Here is a 14,445-nt window from a genome sequence, read left to right as displayed (position 1 = left end):
CATGAGACAACATTGTTTTTTTAGTAAAGACTTATGCAGGGTTCATTATTCGAGAGCGACAAAAACTTTGTTGCCATTGTAATATGGAAGAATGATGTAGCCATTTCCTACCACATTATACTGTTATGATAGGTTGGGGCTATAATCATCTTTGGTAATACTACTAGTTATATTATTATTGATGATAATTGTACAAAACTGCGATCAAATTGGTTCCGAGAAATTTGAAAAGAAAAAAAGGGTTTCAGAAAAAACTTAAGGGCATTTTTGTTACATTTTTACACATTGTCCAAAATACCTTGGGGTGTTGCTTATGGAGAATAGTGCACACAGCACCCCCGATTCCTAGGGCCATGCCATATGGTCGTCATGCCCCTTCTATAAGAATATACCCTGGTGCTGCTGGAGATTTACCTGGGTTTATTTCATAAATCAAACTCCTTAATTAATTTATGTTTCTATCAATTAGGTGTTAACATGACTGCTGATTTGCTCTCCACCTCATCACCCTCTCGTGGTATTGTCCATCCCACATCCCTTCCTTCCCTTCACCCTTCCCCAATTCCTTCAAATCAAACAGCCGCGTCCGAGAAGATGTTCGTGGTCAATAATATAGGAATAAGTCGGGAGGTGAACTCAGCTGTGCAGTCTGGTAGGAACAATGACATGCTCCTCAACTTGAATGTGGTTCATGACAGAGGAACCTCTACCGAAGTCACCGGACAACCAGGGTGGGCTGTTCAAGCTTGGGGCAGTTCCAAGAAAAACGGAAAGAAGGCCAAAATTTCTCCCGCTAATCTAAATCTTGGGGCAGAAAGACAGCAGAATTTCGACAGGCGAACCCCGGTCAGATTCAACAGGATTCCCTACACTCTTGATCTGAATGATGGCTGTCAAAACGTAAAATACTTGTGTGTGAAGCTCTCCAAAACAGGACCTGGCTTCACCCTGAAGGGTAGACCAAATAGTAAAGCTCTCACATCATGTACAGCTTTGACATGCATGGGAGATCAAGGTAGTACCCCTTCTAGAGATACTGGTAAGTCAATAGCCTGATCTAAATGGCAGATTATGACAGAAGCTGACTGTTGACAAATTCTGAAAATCCAGAGATTGTCACTTGATATCCGTGTTCAATGATTTTTTCACTGTTTTGCTGACTTGAATTGATTCAATTTATTTCAATTCTAGTCTAGATACTTTGCATACTAAGTAAATGTCCTGAAATTCACTTGTTTCTATCCTTTTGAATCATTTAAAAAGCACCTATTATATTGATGATAACATTTGTAATTTTCATCCTTCAAACTCTTTTTTGACTGATGAGTTTGGCTTTATAATCCTAATCTTGGCTCACATCTTGGGATGAGGGTACTGTCATTGCAAGATGGACACCATGCTCATATACAAAAGCAAGTTAAAAAAAAACAGTGGTCAAGGAAAAGGGTATAAATTTCAGCAGCCTGCAGAACAGGCTTATATTTCACCCTTCCGTGAAAACATAATTTATGGGGCATTATTTATGGTATGAGAAAACATAGTGAAAGTATTTGTATAGGATTCTTCAAGTTCCAAGTAAGATTATTTTGTAGGTCCATTTTTAAAACCATCTACAAGCAGGTGTCCATCTCTACAACAGCTTCTATTGGTTCAAGTCCCAGTTTGAGCTAGCTTTCATTTCATGCTGATTACAATGTTCCATGCTTAGAAACATTAAGTATTAAGATCCACATAAACTATTGTTATTGTAATGCATTAAAATACAGCACTTACCCAGAATGCATTTGTCTTTGGCTATGAAACATGAATTTCCTATTTGTTTGCGATAATACTCTTTCTTAAATTTTTGCGCAGGTCGTGGACAAGGTGCTGGACAGGCTGCTGAACGCCCTCGAGTGGAATGGGAATCATTGGCTACTAACATGAACTATCCACTGACGACTGGAGAGGTGAAAGTGACCATGGACGCCACCATGGGATTCACAGCGAATTCTGGAGTGCCTTCTGGTCCTGGACTGTGGCACATGGCAGTCTATGGCAGCCGTGAAGATTCTGATTCTACTCATGATAAGTTTGGATATACTGGCAACGTTCTAACACCCAAACAGGCCAAGACCCGCATTGCACCTGGAAGGTCTACCACTATCAGCGGAATTTCATTCAGAATGGATATGTCTAGTATGATATATTTTGTTGCATTCTCTTTCAACTTTCTTTTGTTATTGTCATTCTACCATAATTTCTTTTGCAGAGAGTTGGTAGTTTTTATAATATCAGCATTTTTAAAAGTATTTTGATACAATCTTATTTTGAAGGAATCATGGAAAGCTAGCAAAGACTATCGATAAAAGATGTTGTCTTAAAATGTAATATATCGATAATAGATGTCTAAAATATTGTAACGTACAGTTTTATTGATTAGTTTAAATAAACCTAAACTTTAATTTGAATTTGTTCTTGTGATAAGAGAAGGTACATTTGAAAGATAAATTTCAAACAATTGTTACATACAAAATTTTATACCATTGTCTATGGGAAACCGATAGTAATGCTGATTCTGATTAATGGAGGATTGTTTCGAAATCTGTGAACTATATTTGGATACTTAACATGACAACATATGAGTCGTATTTGGTACTGTAGCCATAGCCGTCACCGGGTGGTGGGGATGCGGTGGGTGCAAAAGCACTCCCCTGTCCCACCCCCTTTTTTTTGGGGGGGGGGGAGTGGAAGTAGTGGTAGGTGTTTTTAGAAGGGCGACCTGTCAGAATTAGTTTTATTATTCATATCTACCTTAGATTATATGAGCAGCTATAGTCACAGTGCGTCAAAGCTCATACCTAGCGCTGTAATAGCGCACCTCTAGCACTAGCCTACATTTACTCAACAATGCATTAAATAAAACATGTACTGGCATTGACAATTTTTGGGACGACATAAGGTTCTTGACCCAAGATGTGAATTTACCATATTGTCTTGCCTGAACGAAGTTCAGCAGAGACCTCAAAATCACTTTTCCTGTTAGATCTTTAGTCCTTTGGTCTGTTTAAAAATGTTAAAGTTTTTATTCAACTTCCTCTCATTACTTAATCTTTGCATCAATTATGTTCATACTTGGTAAATATGATCCTTGGGTAGTAGCACATGTGACCCCATGGGAATAAGGGGGTCAAAGATCATCTAGGAATCATAAGATCAAATGATATGAGTTCGCGTTCATCCTTATTTGAGATTTTTGTTCAACTTACTCTCATTTCATTATATCTTTATCAATTTTTATTAAACTTTTTTTGAATGATCCTTGGGTGATACCCTATGTGTGCTGTTGAGGAGGGTGGGATCAGAGGCCATCTATGGGTCAAAAGCTCAGATTTTTATTCAAACTGTCTAATGTACTTCTTTATTTCTGCATCATATGTGTTAACTCTTGGTACAAATGATCCTTGGGTAATACCACATCTTTGTTTATGAGGATCATGGGGTCAAAGGTCATCAAGGGGTTAAAAAACAAATGATATGAGGTCATGTCCATCCTCTTTTCAAGCTCTCATTTCTTTATGTCTGCATCAATTGTGTTCATACTCACTACAAATGATCTTTGGGTAATACCACACGTGTATCCTTGAGGATGATAAGTTCAAAGGTCATCTAGGTTTTAAGATCATATTGCATCTATTATTGATCACGAAATCAGGCGACCACCACCTTGTATGTGTATATATATCTAAAAACATTTGGCATTTGTTTTCTCCTTTTATGCAGGGATCGGTTGTGCTCCATATTACTTCTTGTGCATAGAGTATGGCAAAGGAACCAGCGATTCCTATGACATGGCTTATCCACGGAATGACAGAGGCGTCTCATGTGAGAGACGACAATGCAGTAAGTATGTTTGGACATTTTATGAGAAATCAATAATTGACAGTTAAGAGTACATGCAGCCATCCAACACCAACTTAATTAGGAAATCAAAAAGAAGAGTTGAGAAGACAAAAATGAAGACCCACTCTCATGAGCATTCTTATGCAGGGGCATACAAAACACATAAAAAATAACTTAATAATCATGATAATGATGATATGGATAATGAGGTGACTAATGTGATGACTAATGTTTGTGTGTGTAAAAGTGTTTCTTTGAATTTGTTTTTCAAAATAATCAGTGGACACACAGATTTTATGTTATTTGGGTAGAATTCAAAAGTTTTCGACCTGCATAGCAAATTGTTCTAAGTGAAATGGTTTTTCTTGCATATGGAACATTTATATCTCATTGAGATTAGGATTGTGTATCTGAATCGAAAAATAAATAGCAAGTAAGGGAAGATAGAAAGTTTTTTTTTTACTTTAATACATGAATAATGTAATTCTTTTTCAAATATGTTCATGATTCTGAGCCTAATCCCCAATATTTGAACCTGACATCATGCAACTTACCATGTCTGGATAAGCTACATAATGTACAGGTTATTTATTCAGACATCTGTAACTCAAGTGTTGTAAGTAAAAAATAAAAATACTAAAAACTTTGAACAATATTTATGGCTAAAAGTTCAAGTAATATTACTCTAGTCTATTCATCCTTTTTTTTTCTTTCTCTTTGCAGACTAACAAGCCTGCAAATTAATCAAATCGTTCATTCGGATAGCTGAGGAGTTCACCAGATGCTGTCAAGTCATCTCTCGGCACAGTGTTTGTTCAATTATTATCTAGTCATCTTTTTATCAAGGGGGCATGAATGGTTTTACGGATTCCCACATTTTGCAAACATATCACTGATAATTATAAAACCATGTATGTCATTTTAGTAGTTCATGGTTCATATCTTGAATTAGATAGCTTTATATGCTCTTTTATACTTTTACAAAAATGAATGATCTGATATTACCTCTTGTACTGGATGGTACCCATCCAATCTTTCTTTTTTTTAATGAAAGACATTGAATGGTAGGTGTTCTGCAAACACAATGCTTTACTGTTTTCTCAACCTTTCAGCAAAGTTTTGTAAAGATATTAAGATTCATCTCTCTCAACAATTTACAATAGAACCGTAAAGCTGTTAATGCAAACCTTAAATTGAAAACTATTATATGAATATAACCATTTCATAGAGATTTTGTAACAATATCTGATTCAGTCTGACTTTTCATCGGTTTTGGACAGGGAAGAAATTCTTTGATTTTTCTTATCCATGTACATCAATACTGTGATAAAACCTACATCGCGATTCCCAAGGAAAGTTTGTACCTAATCAAATGTGACTGTAATCCACCCCCAATATGAAATGTAAATTTGTATTATTCTTGTATATAACAGTTATCACACTTGGTGTTTATATAAAATGCTGTGGATTTTTTTTTCAATACAGAAAACTTTCCCCCATGATGAAAACATTTTAAACCGCAACTCAAATGCTGACTATCGAGTGTTTTTGTTGTTGTTTATTGCATAGATCATAATTAATTTCATTAGTATGTTGTATTGATGAATAAACTACAAGAGGTGTAAAGGTATTTTCAGCAAATTTATGGCTGAACACAGAAGGGATGGGGGCAAGGAGGTGACCTAGGGATAATAAAAAGATATTTTTCTATTGCTGTGTATTGCGATTGTACACTAAGCCCCCAAGTAAAGTGAGAACCTATAAACACTTTGTATTTTTACTTCCTCAATTGTTCCCAACCACATCCTCTCAGAAAAATTGCTGGACATGATATTGGATAGAATTAAAAAAAAGAAAGTGTCATGTAATTATTACCATCCCCCTGTTGTTTCCCTTCACCCAATGCAATCACTTCCCCCAATGCATTCACTTCACCCCACCATAAAATCTGAAAGACTGTTGGAAGGAGTGTAATTAATCTCAATGTAAGATAAGTTATCAATTGGATGACAAGAAAGATGAAAGCTAAACTCTAAGATATATTATACCCTATTGTTGTAATATTGGCTCCCTTTTTGTAGAGCTTTTAGTATGAAAGGTACGTTTTAGGACTTAGAATTAGATTAGATTCAGTCTCCACCTATCTCGATCCATTCATAGGAAGTTCTGTTTTTTGGGCTGCATGTGGCATAGGTTTTGTTCAATCTGTTATTGATAGCCAAAGCTATAGCTCTGATTCAACAACAAAGTATTCATGCCCTATTTCAGACAATTAGCCAGCAACTTGCCAGTAACTAATCCTTTTTAATTCCTTTTCTATTCCTCAATGCAGATTTTGCAAAAGTTATCGTCCATGATGGACAATTATTATCTGCCATCTTTGATCATATATTCCTATCTCTCATGTATCACCTTTTTTTTATTTAACCAATATGCAACTTGAAAAGATGGATGCTTTTATGAATTAAAGTACATATCCTCTCCCTGAACAAAGCTTCTTCACTTTTTAGTTCCTTTGTCATTTATGAAGTACATGAGATCAAGTTTGCTGTTTGTGAAAATAGTGAATGTGCAAGGAAATGTCCTGTCAAAATTGGCTGGAAACTTACTAAATCATGATGGTTATGTCTTCATGATTATTTTTAAATAACCTCCGGTTTCCCCTGCACCCACACAAAAAGGAGAAGAGGAAGGGAGAGTAGAAAGGGAGAGAGAAAGGAAATGCAGAATGAGAGAAAGTGAAGGCTAAGAAGGGGTATATGCAGAGAGGAAAGGAAGGAAGGAACTTATGAGAGGAAAAGACTGATAGTTAAGAAGGAAATGGTGGGACATAGACAGAAGCCAAAAAAGGAAAGAAATCCGCTCTCATTATTTCAAATTGCCTCCCCCGTGAAATCCTGGATCCGCCCCTGCAGTGGTGCTCCTCCTGTCTTGTGTGTTTCATCCTGGAACATGAAGATATTGTGTATCATATCGACACTATAGCCATCGCTCGAATTAACGCGCGTGCAATGGTTGTTGCAGCTGCGTACGTACAGACCAGGAAGACTCCTATTCAAACCCACGTGGTTCACTGCGTCTCCAACTGCACAGGGTGGGAAATGACGCATTTGGTTGAAGTGGCTCCGTCTACGAAAACCTTTGACTGGAACGATATATTTTATCCAGACGAACCAGCGTAGCTTTATCTATATGACATTCTAGTTTGTGGGATCAGTTAACGTTCAGATGATGACTTCCTTTCCTGCGGTGAAATAACCATTCTTTGTTGCGAGGGTTCTTTGCCTTGAGTCACTTGAATTAAATCCAATTGTTGTAACAAGTCAATTAAACTACATGTACGTAGTTCATTAAAGTGTGAAAGACGGAAAAACCTCTTAAGATCATTCCGTTTTGACACTTGACGCACATTTGACAAAACGGCGATCCTTCGTCAGGCCCATGCAGGTCTGCATTGACTACATCTTTACAAGTACTTGATTTAAAGTGACTATCAAATTTTGTGGATAACAAGATTTCTGAATCATTCGTAGCCGTGTTCAGGTCAAAGCCAATGGGGTCGTTTAGGAAACTGTTCATCTGGTCGGGACCAAGTCTTTGGATATTATCCTTCATCGTTGTTCTGTCAGCCATCATAGAGACCTCTGACGCTCAGATTCATGGGCGCAATGGACCTTTTGATCGTGTGACCCGTCTCCTACAAAGACAACAGGATTCAAAGAGAGGTCCTAGTTTGGACTTAGAGCAGACCCAGCTAATGATAGATACATTATTACAGAGGGTTGACTGCTATAGCTCAACCAATCCTGAAGTATGTGATTGGGTAAGTAGCCCACCTCTCCCAACAAAAGGCCAACTGGTCAGCCGGGCTATAAGAGAAGATTTATAAGATTCAATCATGGGGGTGGGGGTGGAGAAATTTGTGGGTAAGAAAGGAGCGGTATTGCAAACGTTTGTGCATAAGATGTACGAATTACTAAATTATAAGACACTTGACAATTATTCATTGAAAGTGAATTTTAATGTCAAAAGGTTCCCGGAAGAGTGTGGGTGTGTGATCTCTGTGTTGGTTGATAAGGGTGGGTGCGTTTGTGTATAGGGTGTGCGTGTGGGTGCCCATTTGGTGCATACCTTTCTGCATGCAAATTCAGGAGGTGTCCATACTAGCACCGTTCGATGGAAACCGATCATAGGTCAAGTGTGCGTGAGGGCCTGGTGTATGAGTGTGTGTTTAATTAGGCATGTGTGGGTGAGAGACACTAGATCGAGAGATTACTCCATGAGAACGAGTGTGGTTGCGCAATTTTGTGGATTATCCACAAATACCCCCTATGAAGGTGAAATTACATATTTCGTCACCGATACTTTTTTCTGATACGGATTTCAGTATTCATATAGGAGGGTGTGTGTGTGTATGTCGGTGCTTGGTGGTGCGCAAGTCAAGTTTACTTTCGTAAGATTTACGTCAGGACACTGAATTTCAGACCATACACAATACTGACTGACACTCAGACATTACCAATGCCATGAATACTTTGAATAAATGCAATATTAAATTGAGTCCATCACAACAAAGGTTTAATTTCATTAAAAAGAGAAAATCCAACGAACATAACTGAAAATGCCTTCAAAATAGGATCTAGAATAGGAAAAGTTAGGACATTCCAAAGTTTCGCTTAATTTCACAAAACAGTTTTGCACATCCTGATCGGTATGCAGTTGAGGAGACTGATGACGTCATCCACTCACTATTTATTTTGTTAAATGAAATATTCTATTTTCTCCTCATTGTCAAGTAAAACAATGATTAATCCCTCCCTGAATATGTTGAATTATTGTTTAATACTATATTGTTCAAACAAGTTCGCCCTTACTGTCATATCTGTTAATAATGAAATATTGTATAATTCAAACAATTTAAAACAAGAAATAGTGAGGGACATCATCGACTGTCTCTTTGTTTGTCACTGTTTTGTGAAAAATAAGTGGAACTTTAAATGTCGTAACTTTCTTATTTTTAATCCGATTTTGATGAAATTTTCAGAGTTATGCTCGTTTGATTTTTCTCGATTCAAATGAATATTTATAAATATAAATATTTCTGAGGTGGACTTGGCCTTTAATATACACGACCTCCTGCCTGCATGTTACCACCTTTCATGTGCACTTTGTCACAATCCTTGTTTTTCTTAAAAGGAAAGTTCACCCTGACGAAAACTTTGTTGTAAAAGTAGCAGAAAAAATTTGGTAAAGGTTTGAGGGAAATCCATTAAAGAATAAGAAAGTTTCCGAATTTCACGTGTTGTTACGTCACATACATGTTATGTAATATGAAATGAATATATTTATAGTAATTTATTAATAAATTTGAATTTTAATGGTTCGCGATGACGTATGTTTAATTTTCTTTTTAGGAGCGGGTGTGAAATAAGTTTGTGTATTGATATACTGAAGGTACAATAAAAAACATTTTCAATTTCTGAGAAAATGACATTTCATTGATTTTTTACCGTACGAAATAGGAAAGCTGCTCGCTTATGACGTCACAAATCAAATAATTCAATTCTATTCATGGGGTTCCCTCAAACCTTTGCCAATATTTTTTATCATTTTTTTATGTTATTTTTACATAAAACTTTCTGTCAGGGTGAACTTCCCCTTTAACCGTAAGGGACTTCACCCCGAAAGGCCCGAAGTGAAGATTTATAAATAGGCATATGTACTTCACACGTACTTTAGAAATGACTTCAAATATTGTAATTATTGAGTTGATTATGCTGAGTATCAAGAAGAACAGCAATATTGAGAATAATGATGAAGAAGAAAAACACAAAATATGTATGCCTATTGGTAGTAATGATAATATACCAAAGTCGTATGGTAGTCATTTCTGCGTCAGAGTATTTTGATCAGTTAGTTGAATGTGAATTAATAAAAGAGAAAATTTATAAACATGAATAAATGGATACTGAGTAGCGTAATTAATAAATGAATGATAAAATTCATGACAATAATATACAACCCTGATATATTTTTCTCTGTCTAAGAATACCATATATTAATTTCATTCAGACTTTAGCATACGAATACGCAAATATCACAATTCTATATTATTGACCATGCATTAGGAGTATAAATAAAATAGGAGATAGTAAACAATAGTGTGTATGCCAAATAAATTACGCTAATCATCGGCTAATCGATTTTGTGAACTGGGTAATGACCAAGCTTGATTCATTTTTTCCCTTTAGTATGAATAGCATTACCTTATATTCGATCTTGCTTTCATGTTGCTTTTTCTTCAAAATGATATTGTTCAATTTATTTATTTTCAAAATCTATTAACTTCGAGATAAGCGCACATGACAAACGGATGGCAAGTTGGAACCCTGAAGAAAGGATCAAAAAGCGACGTTTAATTCTAAAGTTTTACATTACCAAATTATCTCTTTTCAATGCTCTTCTTTTTTTCTTCTTCCTCCTCTATTGTTCTCCTTTTCTTTTCTTACTTGACAAACTATAAGGGGAGGTTGCCCCTGTCTTCCCCACGGTGCCACCCCTGTCATAAAAGCTACATAGAATGTACAATATACTGTCAGACTTTGGCAAAAGAACTAGTCAAAGAGCAGTATTTGTGGGAGGTTACGAAGATTTAGATCGTGGAAACTTTCCAACTGTCGAATTCCTGAATACATCCACGATGCAACCAACCTGCTTTGACCATGTTGACGGTTCAAAATGTCTTTGTTTGCATAGCAACATGGCACTGGTACAGGCTTGCATTTGCTAGAAACAAATACACAAAGAGATATACATATATCGAACAAAGTGTTGAATAACATTTGTTAATTTTGTATCTTTCCACACAATAGTACAAAGCAAGGAAATATGTAGACGGTTTTTAAAATCTTAGTTATTATTTTCAATTCAATGTCAAACTCAAAGTCATAAAATTCAAGTGTGGGGAATCTGAAGTTTGTATTCATCAAGGGGCCATGACAAATAATAAAAAACTTAGCGACTGATAGAACAGTGTAGTTGTACGTTTTGTTACACGTATTTGATTGATATATGCCATTGTAGCAATAGTCCCGATGATTAATGTATCCTTGGCGGTCGTATTAGCATTATACATGTGATGTCTTGGTAATAAAGTAAAAATAATTGAAGGCCTTTTTCGATTGTGCGCCCTAATTAATTTCTAATCATACTTCATATTCATTACCATCGGGTTTGTGGCTGCTCTGCGATTTGAACTTCATATGACCTCTTATACCCCTAAATACCCGCCCCTCCCATTTCCCCTTCCCTGTACACTTCCTTCGAAAATGGGCTGGATGAAGGGTGGAGACAAGGAACACAGAAGAAAGTCCACAACTAAAAAAATGACTGATGATTTATCTCTCAAATCATAATTTGTCTCACCCTAAGAGGGTTGTTTTTTTTTCGCCGAACATTTTCGATGGGGGTTCAAACTATGAATCAACAAATTATAGGATATTGAAAATGTATGGTGTAATAAATACATAAGGTATATACTTGTATGCTAGAAAAAAGACATTTCAGGAAAATGACAAAAAAATTAATGCCATTTATTAACCTAAGATTAATAACAAATACAAATTTGATATATACCAAATCCAATAAATTCAAAAGTTTACAAAGTTAATAACACCGATAATAAAAAATGGAACCGTAAAATAATAATGTGCGGGATTGTAAACCATCAGAACGGACTTTTAGCCCCGACCCCATAGAGAAGAATGCATGTATATTGCAAAATAAATAATTTTCCAGATTGCTCGGTCACCGGTAGGTTTAATATATCAAAATCGATTAACAGATTACACAGAAGACAGACACATACCAGATGTACTATATTTATTTTCTGTCTTGGTTAAATACGTCTAATTGATATATACTTAGAATTCAATTTTATTAAATAATGAGAACAGATTGCTGAAAAGAACCTCCCCCCCAAAAAAAAAAAAATAATAATAATAAAAAGGTTGCAAGAAAGGGATTAGAGTAGACCCACATAATGATATACGCCATCCAGTTGATACAGATGAAAGACGCACATTTCGGGTGCATGCTGTATTATATTTGTAAGCTTAGAAAAGGAATTACCGTGAAGCCATTTATCTTGATAAACTATCATAACTTTAATATTGTGCTTTGATGTGAATATAACGAATGCACACTCTTTATGATGATAAGAAACCCTATTATGAAATATTCGTATAATGTCATATTCTTCTCGAAAAGAGAGTGACTTCTGAAGATTTAACCTTTTCGAATCATAATGCAAAATGAAACGTAGTTTTGTCTTAATTGCAGTCCCAGTAGGCCAACCAATGATCATAACCAGACAATTACGTGTATCTCACATTACTAATATATTTTTTACTCAGAATATACATTATAAGGTTGTTCATCTGTGTTGATGTATCCATGGTTAAATTTGGTGCTTGGAATCTACAAGAGAAAAAGAAAAAAGGGTGACTAAAATCAATCATGATGACAATCCTCGTGCAAATTGTGAATGTTCTGAAAAATTGGAAGTAGATAATTTTTATTTGGAATGACATTTTAGTATATTTATATCCAAGATTCATGCCATAATCAGTTATTAATATAGTATGTGTGTTATGCTATGAAAAATCTATTATACAAACTATATGACAAAATTAATGCACAAGAAAACAGATCAAATCAAAGTCGATTAAACCAGATGAATATACGGAAACTTGTTTTTTTTTTCAATGTGACCGTGGAATCGAATAAACACTGAAAGTTTAGCCACGGAGGATTTCATATAGTCTGGATCCCTCCTAGCGTCATACGCAAGCTGTCACACCGAGATAAGTGTCAAGTAACAACCCATCATTCCTTAACCTCACGACACCCGATGTTAGAAGATCCACAGTTCGAAGAGGATAGTAAGCAAGTCAATGCATCTGGCTAGAATAATCATGTCAATCAATTAGGTTGAAAAATCTTAATGAAACGATATACAGATATATTTTGTTACACCAAAGTTAATCATGTTTATACATAAACAATTATTGTTGTCCAGAGTGTAGCAGACAACTCTGGCCAAGTTAAAGAAGAGTGGATTATGCTATATAAACATGACAAATATATGTTACGATGGATAAAATCTACTACTTTTTTTAAAAACAAGTCCACACATGGCTATTCATGATGCATATAACATTTTCATTTATTTGATGTACGATAAAACAGCAATGTGGGAAAAATACCTTGCTGAGGGGCATAAGTGCCTCCGCACTGCATGCCGAACTATGAATAAGAAATCGCCTTCTTCTACCTTTTTTTGTCGAGAATCAGTTCTGATCCAAAATCAGTGAGTCAAACTTGTCTTGATAAATGAGAATATTGGGCATCTGTTGAATAAAAGACATGTACAATTTGTTTAAATATACTTATGGCTGATGTCTACAAATGAGTAATGTTTCACTGCTCATTTGTAAAGGTAAGATGATATAGATTTTTTTTTCAGAATAGATTCGCAATTTGTGTGCCACCTGCAAAAAGTTCTTAAAGGTCAGGCATTATCAAGGGCAGTAAGGACCTTTTACCGGATATATGACGATTACACGGCGGTTACAATCCGCGTACCCTCTCCATATCCCTCTCTCCAAGACTTGGATTCAACGAATGCGATTCAGTAGCAAATGTGGAGGAGGCATGGCACAGAAAGTGGCTAAAAATATCATCCAGGTCTGTAGGAAAGTTTTGGTTAGGGGTAAGCGAGAGGCCCCTTCCCTTGCCTTCGTTTCCGTATCAGCTATCCATAAGGCTCACTGTGTAAGATCCACTCATAGGGTTATACCAGACGTATGTTGTGTTTGACATGCGAAGAGTTTGCAAGTGCATGTTCAAAGATAAAAACTGCTGCCACCATTTTATTTAAATCTCAACTTTATCAAATATGAAAACAAAGAGAAGTACAATGAAAATAAGTCCAGGTTACTTGTTTTTTCTAGGACAAAGTACAGTACTAATGTTAAATAAAATTGATTACATATAAACATTATGACAAGAAAATGTATATAAAGCATTTATGCTATGGCGACTAATAGCAGAAAACAAGGCTGGAATTATATTATATTAAGCAAAATATTAAACACAAAGTTTGAAACGAAAAGGAAAGAAGTTGTAGCCCTGGAATCCTTTAGAGCTTTTATAACCACAAAATATCAAAAGACAATGCAAATAAATACTTATCGTTATTATTGTAATGTTATATGACTTCTAAAGTTCTAATTTTATAAACTGATATATTCATCAACTCCCGTAACCTATATTTTCTACAAAATACCAATTATTCTTCTTTGATTCAAACAACTACTAAAGATAACTTAATAATATCAGGTCTTTCAGATTTGCCATTTTGGTTCAGTTAATACTGCTTTGTCATGCTTATAAGGACAATATTCACGGTATAATCGAAATTTTATTACGTATTAATTTTACGCACTAATACTTTTCATGATGAAAAGTTTATTAAAGTAAGTACAGATCGTAGTGAAGATT

General features: G+C 35.5%; 2 protein-coding genes and 1 long non-coding RNA gene across 3 annotated transcripts in view; all 3 read left to right on the top strand.

Annotated features, from left to right (window-relative positions):
• Positions 1-2,332, top strand: part of LOC121412045 — a 68,019-nt gene extending 65,687 nt beyond the window's left edge. Inside the window, exons 23-25 of the mRNA XM_041604955.1 lie at positions 470-1,039; positions 1,855-2,178; positions 2,316-2,332. Coding sequence (XP_041460889.1) covers positions 470-1,039; positions 1,855-2,178; positions 2,316-2,332 — 911 coding nt within the window. The remainder of the gene's footprint in view (positions 1-469; positions 1,040-1,854; positions 2,179-2,315) is intronic.
• A 1,453-nt stretch (positions 2,333-3,785) lies between these two features.
• LOC121411187 lies at positions 3,786-5,686 on the top strand. The gene is made up of 2 exons (XR_005969436.1): positions 3,786-3,882; positions 4,606-5,686. It is a non-coding gene; the product is annotated as an uncharacterized LOC121411187 (long non-coding RNA).
• A 1,390-nt stretch (positions 5,687-7,076) lies between these two features.
• Positions 7,077-14,445, top strand: part of LOC121411185 (zinc transporter ZIP12-like) — a 54,932-nt gene continuing 47,563 nt past the window's right edge. Inside the window, exon 1 of the mRNA XM_041603749.1 lies at positions 7,077-7,705. Coding sequence (XP_041459683.1) covers positions 7,436-7,705 — 270 coding nt within the window. The 5' untranslated portion in view covers positions 7,077-7,435. The remainder of the gene's footprint in view (positions 7,706-14,445) is intronic.

The sequence above is a fragment of the Lytechinus variegatus genome, chromosome 3, assembly GCF_018143015.1.
Source record: "Lytechinus variegatus isolate NC3 chromosome 3, Lvar_3.0, whole genome shotgun sequence".
Taxonomy (NCBI): domain Eukaryota; kingdom Metazoa; phylum Echinodermata; class Echinoidea; order Temnopleuroida; family Toxopneustidae; genus Lytechinus; species Lytechinus variegatus.
The sequence above is the reverse complement of the archived record's forward strand: the minus strand, read 5'-3'. Positions and strand labels throughout refer to the sequence as shown.